At 55.5% G+C, this 14,954-nt stretch overlaps 2 protein-coding genes across 2 annotated transcripts in view; one reads left to right on the top strand and one right to left on the bottom strand.

Moving 5' to 3' along the window:
* The window catches only part of ATG10 (autophagy related 10), a 295,508-nt gene that overhangs the window by 1,428 nt on the left and 279,126 nt on the right, over positions 1 to 14,954 (bottom strand). The window lies entirely within an intron of this gene.
* On the top strand, positions 7,300 to 8,655 carry RPS23 (ribosomal protein S23). Its single transcript, XM_062212473.1, has 4 exons — positions 7,300 to 7,398; positions 7,675 to 7,834; positions 8,248 to 8,368; positions 8,461 to 8,655. Exons 1-4 carry the CDS (start codon positions 7,395 to 7,397, stop codon positions 8,605 to 8,607), a joined length of 432 nt encoding a protein of 143 aa, XP_062068457.1. The 5' UTR covers positions 7,300 to 7,394; the 3' UTR covers positions 8,608 to 8,655.

Genomic DNA, 14,954 nt, shown 5'->3' on the forward strand with positions numbered 1-14,954 from the left:
ACCTGGAGGTCATTACATAAGAATCTTTTGTGGAAATACACTTGGGTTACATTCTTAAACACATGACGTTTTTATTTTAAATTAAGTGTCATTTTAATGTGCTTTATGTCCTGGTGATCCTAGAATTTTCACATAGCATTCTTTCTGCTGTCGGAACATTTTGCCCACTTGGTTAAGAATATTCAAGGCACGAAGTGAGTGTTTGCCTTAGCAGCTAAGATGCCCATGTCCAGAGCAGAGTGCCTGGGTTTGATTCCTGGCTCCGGCTCCTGACTCCAGCTTCCTGCTAATGCAGACCCCGGGCGACAAGAACAATGGTCCAAGTCGCTGGGTCCTCGCTGGGCCCCACATGAGAGAGCTGGACTGAGTTCCCAGCCTCGGCTTCAGTCCAGCCCTGTCCTGGCCAATGCAGGCATCTGGAGAATGAATCAGGAGTTGGGAATATACTTGCTCACTCTCTACCTCAAATAAATAAACAAATTCTAATTAGAAGAAAAGAATATTCAGGACAGAATAATTAGTAGATGTCACACATGTGTTTTAGAAGAGCTCACACTTTCGGAGGTGATTATCTGAGAATAACTTACTTGTGACGCTGGAGAAAAGCAGTGACAGTAACTGCTAATGAGAACCTCAGAGGGGTTCAGTGGCCTGGCACGAGGCCTGCCTGCTCAGCCTGCTAAGCAGACTCTGTCAAGACCCGTGAAATGTCTGCGATTCACCCACTGGGAAGCTAACACCGGCCAGTTTTACAGCTGTTGGCTGAAGACAGGACTCCTGGGTCAGAGACACAGGCCTTTATCCTCACCACATGGCCAGCAGTGTCAGCAGGTCCTCTGTCACAGGGCAATGCAGGAACCCTAACGGATGCTTGTATACATAGTGAGTTTTGGTTTTTTATATTTATTTTATATTTATTTGAAAAGCAGACAGAAAGAGACACAGAGAGAGAGAGACAGATTGAGAAAGGTCTTCCACGCACTGGTTCACCCTCCCAAATGCCCATAATAGCTAAGGTTGGGCCTAGCCACCCTCTCCTCACTTGAAAGGAACTAAGGTTTTCTGCCTTTGGCTGATTTACCGTGTAGAACTGAATGCACCCTCAGCTGCGGATCTGACTACCAAACCCCATCTTCCTGTAATCACACCACAGAGAACTGTGTTCCCACGGGGAAATTCAGAACCGGCTCCAACTTCAGAATTCTAACATTAATTTAAGAGGCATCTAGCAAGTGTGCAGAATCTATTCATTCAACGCTCTCGGGGCCAAAACTGCATTTGTCAGATGTTGAACTCAATTAGGATGGTCTTTGCACAGTGACTTCAAACCCAGAGCCGTCTGCCTCTACAAAGCCCTTCCTGGCATGGCCCCTGCTGGCCTCTCTCGTTTAATCTCATGCCAGCTCCTCCTCCTGCCCACAGTCCAGGCACACTGTTTGCATCCCGTCAACAGCGGAGCTCCGCTGCACCTCAGGGCCCTTCCACAACCATGTCCTTCGTGGGGATCACCTCACCTCTCTAACTCTCCCTGCTTTCGCTTCACCTTCACTGTTACAACAACAACAACAAAAACAATCTGCATTGAGACTTGCTATTTTTTTCCCAAGATTTATTTATTTTATTTGAGAGGCAGAGTTACAGAGAGAGATGGAGAGACACAGAGAGAGGTCTTCCATCCACTGGTTCACTCCCCAAATGGCTGCAATGGCTGGAGCTGGGCCATTCCGAAGCCAGGAGCCAGGAGCTTCTTCTGAGTCTCCCATGTGAGTGCAGGGGCCCAAATACTTGGACCGTCTTCCACTGATTTCCCAGGCACATTAATAGGGAGCTGGATTGGAAGTGGAGCAGCTGGGACTCGAACCAGCACCCAAATGGGATGCTGGCACCACAGGCAGAGGCTTAACCTTCTACACCATAGCACCGGCGCCAGGAGTCTTGTATTTTCTTGCTCCCTTATCTGAGCCCCATCAGAAGGCTCCAGGACAGGCACTGCGTCTAATCAGCCAATCCCCATCCACAGCCCAAGGTGGTGCTCAATGCAATACACAGATTGAATGACTGAACCTACCCGAAAACACCACTTCATTCAGTCCCACTTCATGTCATATGACTCTAACCTACAGGGTCCTGACACCACCGTAACTGGAAAATCAACAAATCCAAGCATTCCATAGAATCTAGGAGCTTGAAAATGGAAACGGACAAAGCCCAGGTGACACCAGTTCACTACCAAAACGCCCCAGTACACACTGCTTACTCCTCGCTGGTATCTCCTTACCAAGTTCAGGGCCAAGTCACTGCCAGAACTCCAACCAATTTTCATCAAACCAACCCTGAGGTGACTGCAACCAGAATGGTTAAGTCTAATGATTACAAGTGCCTCTAATTTAAACGTTAACCACTTTGGGCTTCCATTGACTTCTGGAACACAAATAATGCGGCAGATCAGAGCGTATTTTTGTGGTCTGGTTGCTCGAGCTAACCTGAGACAGAAGGGCCGTTCTCTCACAATCTTGTCTGACAAATACTGATCGGCACTGCGCTAGGTTGTTCACCAGGTATACAAGCTAAAACACGGAGTCTTCGCCTCTCTGGAAGCTCCAAGCCAAGTGTCATGCAGAAACGTGAACACGTAACTGTGCTGGTCAGTGTCCTCCTGGAAGCCGTCCTCACCTCCACACCAGGCAATGGCTGATTAAGTGAAGGGGACAGAGAGGCAGGTGGATAAAAGATGAAGAGATAAGAGAGCTTGAGGGGCTGGCACTGTGGCACCGTATACGGATGCCGGTTCAAGTCCCAGCTGCTCCACTTCCAATCCTGCTCCCTGCTAATAGCCTGGGAAAGCAGCAGAAGATGGCCCAAGAGGTTGGGCCTCCGCCCCCAAATGGAAGGCTGGGAAGAAGCTCCTGGCTCGCCGTTGCGGCCATACAGGGAGTGAACCAGCGGACAGGAAGATTGGTCTGTCTGTAACTCTGCCTCTCAAATACATAAATACATCTTGGGGGGGGGGGGTGTTGAAATGGGTTTCTGTTAGTTGTGGTGCATTAGAGCCCTCACTGGAAGGATCCGCTAAATGATTCTTGGTGCAACGCGAGAGGTGTGACCCGGGAAGAGGAGCCCAGAGGTCGGGGGACCCTCACAGAAGGGGTCCTAGGGGTGAGAAGCCCCCATCTCCACCACCTGCACAGAAGCTCCCACCAGGCACCTGCAGGGCCCCTCCCTCAACACCAACAGGAATCCAAGCCTTAGATCACGGAAACAAAACTCACTTGGAGGAGAAATGCCCTATAGTGCTGCCCCCTTTACCCCTGGGTTATCAGTATAAATGAATTATCCTGACAGACACGAAGCAGAGCACTCTTCACAGACAGCACGTATATGGCTCAGCAGTGAATCCAGGTGCTACTTTCTGAATCAGTAATGTAAATTTGGAAATGCTAACTTACAAGCCAACTAAGTACTTAGTTATTTATTTTTTAATTTATTTGACAGGTAGAGTTATAGACAGTGAGAGAGAGAGAGAGAGACAGAGAGAAAGGTCTTCCTTCCATTGGTTCACCCCCCAAACGGCCGCTACGGTCTGCGCACCGCGCCAATTGGAAGCCAGAAGCCAGGCGCCCCCTCCTGGTCTCCCATGTGGGTGCAGGGCCCAAGCACTTGGGCCATCCTCCACTGCCTTCCCAGGCCACAGCAGAGAGCTGGACTGGAAGAGGAGCCACCGGGACTAGAACCCGGTACCCATATGGGATGCCAGCGCCGCAGGCAGAGGATTAACCAAGTGAGCCACGGTGCCAGCCCCCAACTAAGTAAATTTAAATATTCATGTGCATTGGGGCTGGTGCTGTGGCGCAGCACGTTAATGCCCTGGCCTAAAGCGCCGGCATCCCATATGGGTGCCCATTCGAGACCCAGCTGCTCCACTTCCCATCTATCTCTCTGCTATGGCCTGGGATAGCAGTAGAAGATGGCCCAAGTCCTTGGGCCCCTGCACCCACATGGGAGACCTGGTGAAGCTCCTGGATCCTGGCTTCGGATCGGCGCAGCTCCAGCCATTGCAGCCATCTGGGGAGCAAACCAACGGATAGAAGACCTCTCTTCTCTCTCTGCCTCTCCTCTCTCTGTGTAACTCTTTCAAATAATAAATCTTTAAAAAATAAATATTCATGTGCACATGGGCACACTACTCCACAGTAGGCAACACGACCATGTATCTACGCACAGGTTACACATCTCACTCATTGTGGTCGTCCTCAGGGCCGGTAATGATCACCAGAGCCAACACTCTCCTCCTGGGAGGCTCGGCAAAGCCAGGAGCCCCTCACTTCTCTCCTCCTCTACTTCCTTCCATCACCATCTGCTCTTGTTGCCTTCAATTCGAGGGGATTTTGTTTTATATTAAAATCCTTAGAGCAACAAAGTCTCAATAATACAAATGGCCAAAATGGTGTGAATGGTTTATTTTGAAAGGGATTATTATGCAAGCATAATAATCCTTTGCATTTAATTTTATTTAAATAATCAAGAACTAATCCTGCTAAGTCTTCATTTTGCAGTGGAAAGGACTGGGAGCCACTCTCTGCCACTCCCCATCACCAAAGACCAACTGTCCCACCCTCCAGTCAGACTGTGTCGATCCGGGTCCACCTACCCCATTCTAAAACCTCTCTGTGCAAGGACATCCTAAAACTTAATGTTCCACTGTAATGCGGAACAGTATCTTCTCTTTCCTAGTGAAGAAAATTCCCTCTTCTAACTCAAAGGTGCCTGCTGAAGTGGAAGCCTGTTTCCCTTTGTTTCATCTCAGCCAAGCCAGGAACACCTGGAGAGTAACTCCTACTACACAAGTTAAAATCACAGCTCCCTTCCAGGGACCGCACACAGGGCATTCAAGAACAGCTTTGACGGTTCCCTCTGGATCTTACATAGACGTCTAACGATAATAACTGGATGTTAAAGATCAGGCCTGATCTTTAAATTCTTTAGAATTTATTCTTTGGAATAAATGGAAAAAGAAACAATTACTGCCACAAACAGTCTCTAGAGGTCAGAGACTCCGTTCATCGCGGATAAAGGAAAGCTTGTGTTTAATCACGTCATCAGGTAAAATGCAGCTCCCGACATTCAATCCTGAGAAGCAGCAGGTCATGGCCACCCCCATCTCAGGCTCCTCCTCTCCCGCTGCCAGCTCTTATCTTAACTTGTCCCATTTCCATAGCAACAGCGGCCACGGTTTTTACAGTTAGATCACTAGGCGTCATCTTCAACTCTGAGTTAATTATAGTTTAATACAACTTCAGTGGCAATGATCAACACAGCTGGCCTCCTGGGTCCACCTCGCTTCCCTGGCCTCCTCTCCCACATCACTACACTTGGGCGAGCCCGCAGAGCAGGCGTCCGGCCTCTCTCTCCGGCCTGTCCACGGGTCCCCCAGGGAACGCACCCAGCGCTGTGGCCCTGAACACCCGTGTCCAGCGTCGCATCACTCACCAGTCCCCTCCTTCTCACCCTACCTGCTTCTCTCGCAGTGTATCCCACTCCCTACGTGAGCCGGGCCCCGGCGCGGTGCTGAACCGAGCTCCGGCCTCGCCCCGCTCCGTGGGGTCAGCTGGACCGCCAAGAGCACCCCTGACCCAAGCCCTTCTTAGCACGTCCACTACCGCGATGCCGGCCAACAGGCCTCACGCAGTCCCGGACTCCCCACAGCAGCCCGAGTGACCCCTAAACACGGGGCTTCTTTGTGCCCGCCTTGCTCAGCACCCAGCCCCCACGAACGAAGGCCTTGGGTGGCCGGCCAGGCCTGAGCGGCCCCCGGCAGCCCCGGGCCTCGCTGACCTCGCTGACCCGCTCCTGGGCTCTCAGATCCAGAGAGGCCCGCGCTCCCCACGCCCCAGCCGGGCCCACGCCCCGCGCGGGAGGCTCCGCCCGCGCTCCCCACGCCCCAGCCGGGCCCACGCCCCGCGCGGGAGGCTCCGCCCGCGCTCCCCACGCCCCGCACTGTGCCGCCGCCTGCCCCCCGGGCTCTGAGCTCGCGGACCCTCTGCACGGAGCCGCCCGACCCAGGCTTCCTCCAAGCGGCGGGCACGGGGCGGGCCGAGGGGCTGCCCGTGGGACGCCCCACGGCTGCGAGACCCACCTGGCCGGGGCCGAGGGGCTGCCCACGCGGAGCCCCGGGGCTCGGACGCCCCACGGCCGCGTGACGACCGGCACGGGCACCTGGACAGGCACTGGTCAGGGCCGAGAGGCTGCCCGTGGGACGCCCCACGGCCGCGAGACGGCACCTGGCCGAGCCCGAGGGGCTGCCCACGCGGAGGCCGGGGGCTCGGACCCCTCACGGCCGCGTGACGACCGGCATGGGCACCTGGAAGGCACTGGCCGGGCCCGAGGGGCTGCCCACGCGGAGGCCGGGGCTCGAACCCCTCACGGCCGCGTGACGGCACCTGGACAGGCACTGGCCGGGCCCGAGGGGCTGCCCACGCGGAGGCCGGGGCTCGGACCCCTCACGGCCGCGTGACGACACCTGGACAGGCACTGGCCGGGCCCGAGGGGCTGCCCGTGGGACGCCCCACGGCTGCGAGACCCACCTGGCCGGGCCCGAGGGGCTGCCCGCGCGGAGGCCGGGGCTCGAACCCCTCACGGCCGCGTGACGACCGGCACGGGCGCCTGGGCTCGGGGGAGCGGCCAGCGGGTGGAGACCTGTGCCTCCCCTGTAAATAGCTCACTCCTATACCGCGGGTGTGCACACCCGCACAGCGCCCTTGACTGCCGTGCCCGCCGGCCTGCGACACCGGTGCACGCCCGTTTTCCAACACGAGTGGAACGAACCCTCGGCTCGGAAACCTCTCGTCTGCGATTTCCCCTTCCAGGACAAACAGGTTTACAGAGTCGGGGAACGAGTCGCCCCAGGTCGCAACAGCGCGGAGCCGGAGCCTACGGCGCCCTCCGACTCCGCCCAGGGCTCTCTCAGCACTGCGCCTCGGCGCGTCTCGGAATCCTGCGACGCGGCACACCGCTCCGGAGGGCGTCGGGGATCGAACTCGCAGACCGCCCGGGCGCCCGCCCCTCCCCGGCCCGACGCGGCCGCGCGTGCGCAGCACAGGACTCACGCAAAGGGTTCTGGGACTGGTAGTCCACGATCTCCCTTACCCCGCCGTTCACCGGAACGAGAAATAACGATGCAAGCTACAGAGCTTGGAATTTCGTGAAATTCAGAAAACACGCAGATCCTTGCTCAGGGAAGCGGTGCGGACGATTCGTTTCCGAGAGCAAGGCCACGGGCTCGGGTCCGGCGCTGCGCGGGCAGCCGCGGGGTCCTCGGCTGGGCGGGGCTTGCGCGCAGTGGCTTGTGGGTGCGCGGCGCTGCCTCTCTCTTTCGCTCAGGCCCGCGCGCTGGCAGGATGGGTGAGCGCTCGCTGCGGGGCCCCGGGGCGGCGGGCGGGACCTGGGGCTGGGGGGCGGTGTGCGGGTGGGGAGGTGGGCGCGGGGCGCAGACGGGCGGCCTCGGGGCGGCCGGGCCCGTGAGCCGGGGGCCCCGCTCGGGCCGGCGCGGGGGCGCCCGGGCCTCGTGTGCGGGACGCGCGCTCTCGACGCCTCCCGGTCCGCCCACGCGAGGCCGCAGCCCCGGCGGCCGTGGGTCGCGGCCCCGGCGCTGAGCGGGGCCGCCTTGGGGACTCGCAGGCAAGTGCCGTGGGCTCCGCACCGCCCGGAAGCTGCGCAGCCACCGGCGCGACCAGAAGTGGCACGACAAGCAGTACAAGAAGGCCCACCTGGGCACGGCGCTCAAGGCCAACCCCTTCGGAGGCGCCTCGCACGCCAAGGGCATCGTGCTGGAGAAAGTGTGAGTGCGCCCGCGTGGCCCTTCCGTCCTTGTCCCGGGGGAACGAAGGTCCCGGCCGTGCTGGGCAGGGAGGGGACAGTGAGCACCTGCTGGCGCCTGGGACCCGCTGGTCTGCCTCGCTTCCTTGGGTCGCACAGCCTGAGTGCCGCTGTGTGTTCCTGGCTTTGGAAGAGGTAGTGCAGTAGAGCTCCGGTTAGTGGTGGAATCCTGAACCTCACCTAGACTCCGGTAGTGGGGGCCTGGATAGTAACGAGTTGGAAATTCCTGTTCTGCCGAAATGAAGGCACCGCAGAGACTTGATTTCCCTGAGCAATCGGAGATTGAAGAAGTAGAAGCGGTTTGTAGGCGCGGGCAGGGCTCAGCGCGCCGCATTCCCAGCGCCAGCTCTCACGCTTGCTGTCTCCACACTGCAGAGGGGTCGAGGCCAAGCAGCCCAACTCCGCCATCAGGAAGTGCGTCAGGGTCCAGCTGATCAAGAATGGCAAGAAGATCACGGCCTTCGTCCCCAACGACGGGTGCCTGAACTTCATCGAGGTGAGTGTTGGCCCCTGAACCTGACCCGCGCCGGCTTCCTCACGGGACGCCCTGTGCTTGCCACTGACTGGAAATTCACTGTTTTGCTGCAGGAAAACGATGAAGTTCTGGTTGCTGGATTTGGTCGGAAAGGCCATGCTGTCGGTGACATTCCCGGAGTCCGCTTTAAGGTTGTCAAAGTAGCCAATGTGTCCCTTCTGGCCTTATACAAAGGCAAGAAGGAAAGGCCAAGGTCATAAACATTGATGGCAGAAATGTATTAAGAATAAATTTTCATATTCCAAAAATGTCTTGTATCTTATTCCTCTCGCTCAGAAGCTTCTCCATAGCTAGAAGTCTGGAAGATCATAGTACTTTAACAAGTGACCTTTTGATGAGACTGCTTAAGATGCTCGCAAGTTCAGTGATTGGGGTTGGGGTGCCCTTGGGAGTGGGTACTGTTGGATCCACATTCCAGGGGCCTGGGTGACTAAGCTGCTCCCTGTTAACGCAGCTGGGATTTAGGTGCACAGGGTGGAGAGTCTGGGTGTGGTTAACTCCTGCCCAGCAGGTCCCAGCTCCCAGTGAAGAGTTCAGTGCCGGCTAAACCGTGTCCAAGGACTGAACAGATGCAGAAGGCCTTCACTGACTCCCCAGAGAGACGCTCAGGAAAGAGAACGCAGGAGTTAAGCGCATGGAGGCACCACTGATTGTCCAGGACGTGGTGGCCTTGGGGTCCCACTATCTCCCACTGGGGGTCAGCAGCAGGTGGCACAGAAGGGGTGGAAGCATGTGGGCACCCACTGGGCCTCAGCAGGTCTCCTGGTCACCACCACCTCAGCTGAGGCCAATGGTTCATGGCCTGTAGTCCAGCTACCAGATGACCAGGAGCCTCAAATCCCAAGGTGCGACACATGTTCCGTCCCTCTGGTCTGTGCTACCCACCTCCATTCCCCTCCACTTTGTGCCCAGAGCCCCTTGCATGTGAAAGAGTGTTTATTATGTTCTGCCCAGTCTAGGGTGAGAGGAATGAGGCACACACCTTGGCGTACAATTTAAGCAGAATCCTGCAGGATCGAGACTAGCTAAAACAATACTGAAAAAGTAAAGCTGGAGGAATTATAAAATGGTTTTAAAACAAAAATCTATAGCTTCAGTAACCCTAATTTAGTGGAGAAGGGGCAGGAACAGGATCAAGGATCCATTAAGAAAAACTTGCCCAAATGATCTTTACAAAAATGATACAGGCTTCTGTTTGCCAAACAGTTGAAACGCAGTGGGTCAGGGATCTGAATGTAAGACAACACTAACCAGAAAGCCACGTCCTTGCAACTTAGAGTTCCTAGATGTGACAGCAGGAGCACATTCCATTAAAGAAAAACTGATAAATTGGACTTCAAAACAAGAACTTTAGCTCTGCTGTGAAAGATTTTAAGAGGATGAAAATACAAAAAATACTTGCAAATTATAAATCCAACAAAGGACTTGCACCAAAATGTTAAACTCAAAAGTGAGAAGATAACTTACAAATGGGCAAATAGGGGTGTGGGTTTGCTGCCAACAGCAAGATGCCGCTTCCTGCATTCCGTAGCAGTGCAGAGGTTGAAGTCCTAGCTCCCCACTGCTGTGCACTATGGGAGGCGAGGGACGGCTCAAGTACACTGCCTGCCACCCACAAGGGAGACTGTTCCCAGCCCCTGCTTGAGTGTGGCCTGGCCTCACCTGTTGGGCACATTTGGGAAGTGAACCAGCACATGGAAGATTCCATTTTCTCTCTTTCCTCCCTCTTTATTTTTTAAGATTTATTTTATGTATTTGAAAGGCAGAGTTAGAGAGGTCTGGTCCACTCCCCGGATGGTTGCAATGGCTGGGGCTGGGCCAGGCCGAGGCCAGGAGCTTCTCTGGACCATGTGGGTCCAGAGGCCAAAGCACTTGGGCCATCCTCTGCTACTTTCCCAGGTGCATTAGCAGGGAGCTAGATCGGAAGTGCAGCAACTGGGACTCACACATAGGGGATGCTGGCGCTGCAGGCAGTGAGCCAGCCCCAGTAAATGAAAATTTTAATGCTTATAAAAGGGGGACAATGGACATTTACCAAAAAGGTGCAAATAAACACATGAAAAGGCAAACATTAGGAAAATGTAAACAAACGACAAGGTGGTATCGCCTCACACCTAACAGAATGAAGAATCAGGACTAACACCGATGAGAATGCGAAGTGAGTGCGTCACTCCCATGGTTGGTGGGACTATAAAGTGGAGTAGGCACTCCGTTAAACACAAACGTGGCTTCTGGATAGTGCACACAAGCGAAAATAAATGCCCTTACAACCTATGCAAGTCTTCAGTGCCGCTTTGTGATAGCCCAGACCAAAACAACTAGGTGTCCTACAAGGAGGGCACAGACACCGTGTGCCACATCCATACATTAAATACTAATTAACCGGGCCAGCCTCTGCCTGCAGTGCTGGCATCCTGGATGGGTGCTGGTTCGAGTCCCAGCAGCTCTACTGGTCCAGCTCTGCTGTGGCCTGAACACGCAGAAGATGGCCAAGTCTTTGGGCCCCTGCACCTGCGAGGCAGATCTGGAAAAGGCTCCTGGCTCCTGGCTTCAGATCGGCTCAGTGCTGGCCACTGCGGCCATCTGGGGAGTGAGCCAGTGGGTGGAAGACCTCTCTGCTTCTCCATAGCGCTGCCTTTCAAATAAAGACATCTTTCAAAAAAAAATTTTTTTTCACCATTAAAAGAAATAAACTACATGCAACAACTTCTACCCGTCTCAATAGCATGACGCCCAGTACAAAAGCCTACTTCCAACGGTTCCAGGACTCAAGCATGGAACCTCAAGCAGACCTCTGCTGGCTTGGGGTCCAAGCTCAGGGTATATAGTGTATAGTATATGATACGGGTCACTGTCTGTGTCCACCCTGGGAAATCGTCCAGCTGTGGGGTTTGGCCATCAGAGGCCCGTTGGGATGGCAGTCCCGGAATCCGAGCGGGCCTCTGCTGGCTTGGAGTCCAAGCTCAGGGTATATAGTGTATATATTACATGGTATGGGTCACTGTCTATGTCCACCCCGGGAACACGTCCAGTTGTGGGGTCCCACTGAGGATGGCAGTCCCGGAATCCGAGCGGGCCTCTGCTGGCTTGGGGTCCAAGCTCAGGGTATATAGTGTATATATTACATGGTATGGGTCACTGTCTATGTCCACCCCGGGAACACGTCCAGTTGTGGGGTCCCACTGAGGATGGCAGTCCCGGAATCCGAGCGGGCCTCTGCTGGCTTGGAGTCCAAGCTCAGGGTATATAGTGTATATATTACATGGTATGGGTCACTGTCTATGTCCACCCCGGGAACACGTCCAGTTGTGGGGTCCCACTGAGGATGGCAGTCCCGGAATCCGAGCGGGCCTCTGCTGGCTTGGGGTCCAAGCTACAGGGAATATAGTGTATATATTACATGGTATGGGTCACTGTCTATGTCCACCCCGGGAACACGTCCAGTTGTGGGGTCCCACTGAGGATGGCAGTCCCGGAATCCGAGCGGGCCTCTGCTGGCTTGGGGTCCAAGCTCAGGGTATATAGTGTATATATTACATGGTATGGGTCACTGTCTATGTCCACCCCGGGAACACGTCCAGTTGTGGGGTCCCACTGAGGATGGCAGTCCCGGAATCCGAGCGGGCCTCTGCTGGCTTGGGGTCCAAGCTCAGGGTATATAGTGTATATATTACATGGTATGGGTCACTGTCTATGTCCACCCCGGGAACACGTCCAGTTGTGGGGTCCCACTGAGGATGGCAGTCCCGGAATCCGAGCGGGCCTCTGCTGGCTTGGGGTCCAAGCTACAGGGAATATAGTGTATATATTACATGGTATGGGTCACTGTCTATGTCCACCCCGGGAACACGTCCAGTTGTGGGGTCCCACTGAGGATGGCAGTCCCGGAATCCGAGCGGGCCTCTGCTGGCTTGGGGTCCAAGCTACAGGTTACCCTCTTACAACCAACTTTTCACCAGCTGTCAATCAGCATCTCTAGCCTGTAACATCTCCAAAACAGGCCGTTCACCCACGGACACCCTTGCCACACAGCAGCCAGGCACCATCCGCGCCCGACGCCAGCTCTGATGGGCGGGGCTTGGAGCTACACCCCCCGGGGAAGGCTCAGTGGGCGGAGCTCCGGCGCCGGATTTCCGGTCCGACAAGCCGTGCTCCCCCCAACCGCGCCCCGCCCTAGGGGCGCCGCCGTCAAGTTCCGGTCGTTCTCCGCTCACTTTGGTTCCGCAGGTTCCTTAGGTTTTTGCTTTGTTTTGACTTCTTTTTCTGCACTTGCCCCCATTGCACGGCTTGACAGTCTGGTGGGGGGCTCTGCACAGCTCAGTCTGAAGCAGCTCCCCTCTGCAAGCGGGAACTTGAGAGCATGGTCAGAGGATAAGCCAGGGAGACTGCAGGAGAGGGGTGGGAGACAGGAGCGATTTGGGGCTGGAGGGGTCGGCGGGGTGGGGGTCTCCTGTCAACGCTGCTCTTTAGGGTGCGAGGAAGGACGTGGGTTCTAAGGCCGATCGGCCGTCGCAGTAAGGTCGCAGAGGTTCCGGAGCCACGGCCCGGGTGCCTGTGTGCACACACGCAGTAGCCGCCCCCGGGTGGCTGCAGGAGCCCCCTCCCCTGTGGCTGCGGCCCGGGAGCCGAGGCAGGGCGCCAGCCCATCCCGGAGACCTGAAGCTTCGGGCCGAGGGGAGCGGGACTGCGGCCCCGCATGGCCTGTCGGAGCTGGGCAGGGCCTTCCCGCGGGCCTGTCTGGCCCAGGCGCCGTTCTCCAGGCTGCTGGCTTGTCAGTTTACAGAACTCCGTTCACTGTACATTTTTAAAAAGCTGTTTGTTTATTCCTTTGAAAGGCAACATTACAGCGATGAGTCACCTCCTGCTGGTTCCCTCCCCAGGTGGCCACAGTGGCCGGGGCCGGGTCATCCTGCAGCCAGGAGACTGGAGCTCCTCCGGGCCTCGCACGGAGATGGCAGGGGCCCAAGCACCTGGGCCACGGTCCTCTGCCTTTCCAGGCGCATTAGCAGGGGTCACAGCGGGTGGCTTAACCCCTGCGCCACAGTGCCCACGCCACTCATTGTAGTCAAGTTGAACACGGAGGATCTGTTAGTTGGCTAGGTCAGAAGTGTGGTACATGCAGCGCACACCTAAATTTTCAAAGTTTCTCTGCAATGAAAACATCGCATTGCTTTCCCACCTCTTTTAGCAACCAGCTCCTGTTGAAATCTGCACAACACGGGGTAGGGGAAACCATATTTTAAATAATTTTTCATTTAATTCACAGCTGAACACAGTAGAGAGAATTGTTGCTTGTTGAGACATGTTTCCCCATTAGCACCTGCCTTGAAACAGTGATAGGAAACAGATTGTTGTGCCGTTTCTTCTGTCTCCAACAGATTTGTGGGCATATTTAGGAGGAATTTTTTCCCTCTGTAGTTTGGCAGCTTCAGGTGCTCCATGGCAGCTTCAGGTACTCCATGGCTGCTTCAGGTGCTCCATGGCAGCTTCAGGTTCTCCACTGCACAGGTATTTGTAGGCTATTGTGGCTGCTTTCCCCCTCCTCAGGATCCTAATGGAGTCCAACCATTTCCCTAGGATTTTAACTCCAGTGTTAATAGTTGATTTTGTTCACTCTGTACATTACACTCCCCCCACCACCACCCATTCCTCTTCTTCCTGCCCAAGATGTATGTGGGTAATAGAAGAAAGCCACTGTGAATGGATTTGTGATCTGCACTGTGTCCCATACATGGATGTCAGAAGGCCCAACAACCTCCTGACTCTGTATGCAGACTTTTCTGTTGTGTGTGTATGTGTGTGCATTTTGCCAAGATGGGTTCGCTGTTTTTTTCAGATTTTTTTTTTTTTTTTTTGGACAGGCAGAGTGGACAGTGAGAGAGACAGAGAGAAAGGTCTTCCTTTTGCTGTTGGTTCACCCTCCAATGGCCGCCGCGGCCAGCGCGCCGCGGCCAGCGCGCTGCGGCCCGCGCACCACGCTAATCCACTGGCAGGAGCCAGGTGCTTCTCCTGGTCTCCCATGGGGTGCAGGGCCCAAGCACTTGGGCCATCCTCCAGTGCACTCCCTGGCCACAGCAGAGAGCTGGCCTGGAAGGGGGGCAACCGGGACAGAATCCGGCGCCCCGACCGGGACTAGAACCCGGTGTGCCGGTGCCGCAAGGCGGAGGATTAGCCTGTTGAGCCACGGCGCCGGCCCTGTTTTTTTTCAGATTTTTAAAGAGGTTTCTAACCCGAGAATCCAGTTGTTTAAATCTGTACGAGCATGAGCAGATTCAGTCACATATCGCACATATTGTGGTTGGGCATCACTGATGAATGCCCCAGTGTGGCGAGGTCCTGGGGATGCATGGATGTCTTACTCCATTCTCCTGAGCCTGGGCACTTTATAAAGAACTTTACTCAGTTCACGGTCCTGGAGATGGAAGAGTGCAGTGCCAGCATCTCCCAGCTCTGGTGAGGCCCTCACGGTGGGTGGCATTGCAGTGGCCGGGGAGCACATGGAAGAGCCAGGGAGATGGCCCTCGTTGTCTTAGGAAGAAATCCAGTC

This window comes from Lepus europaeus, chromosome 15 (genome assembly GCF_033115175.1).
Source record: "Lepus europaeus isolate LE1 chromosome 15, mLepTim1.pri, whole genome shotgun sequence".
Taxonomy (NCBI): Eukaryota; Metazoa; Chordata; class Mammalia; order Lagomorpha; family Leporidae; genus Lepus; species Lepus europaeus.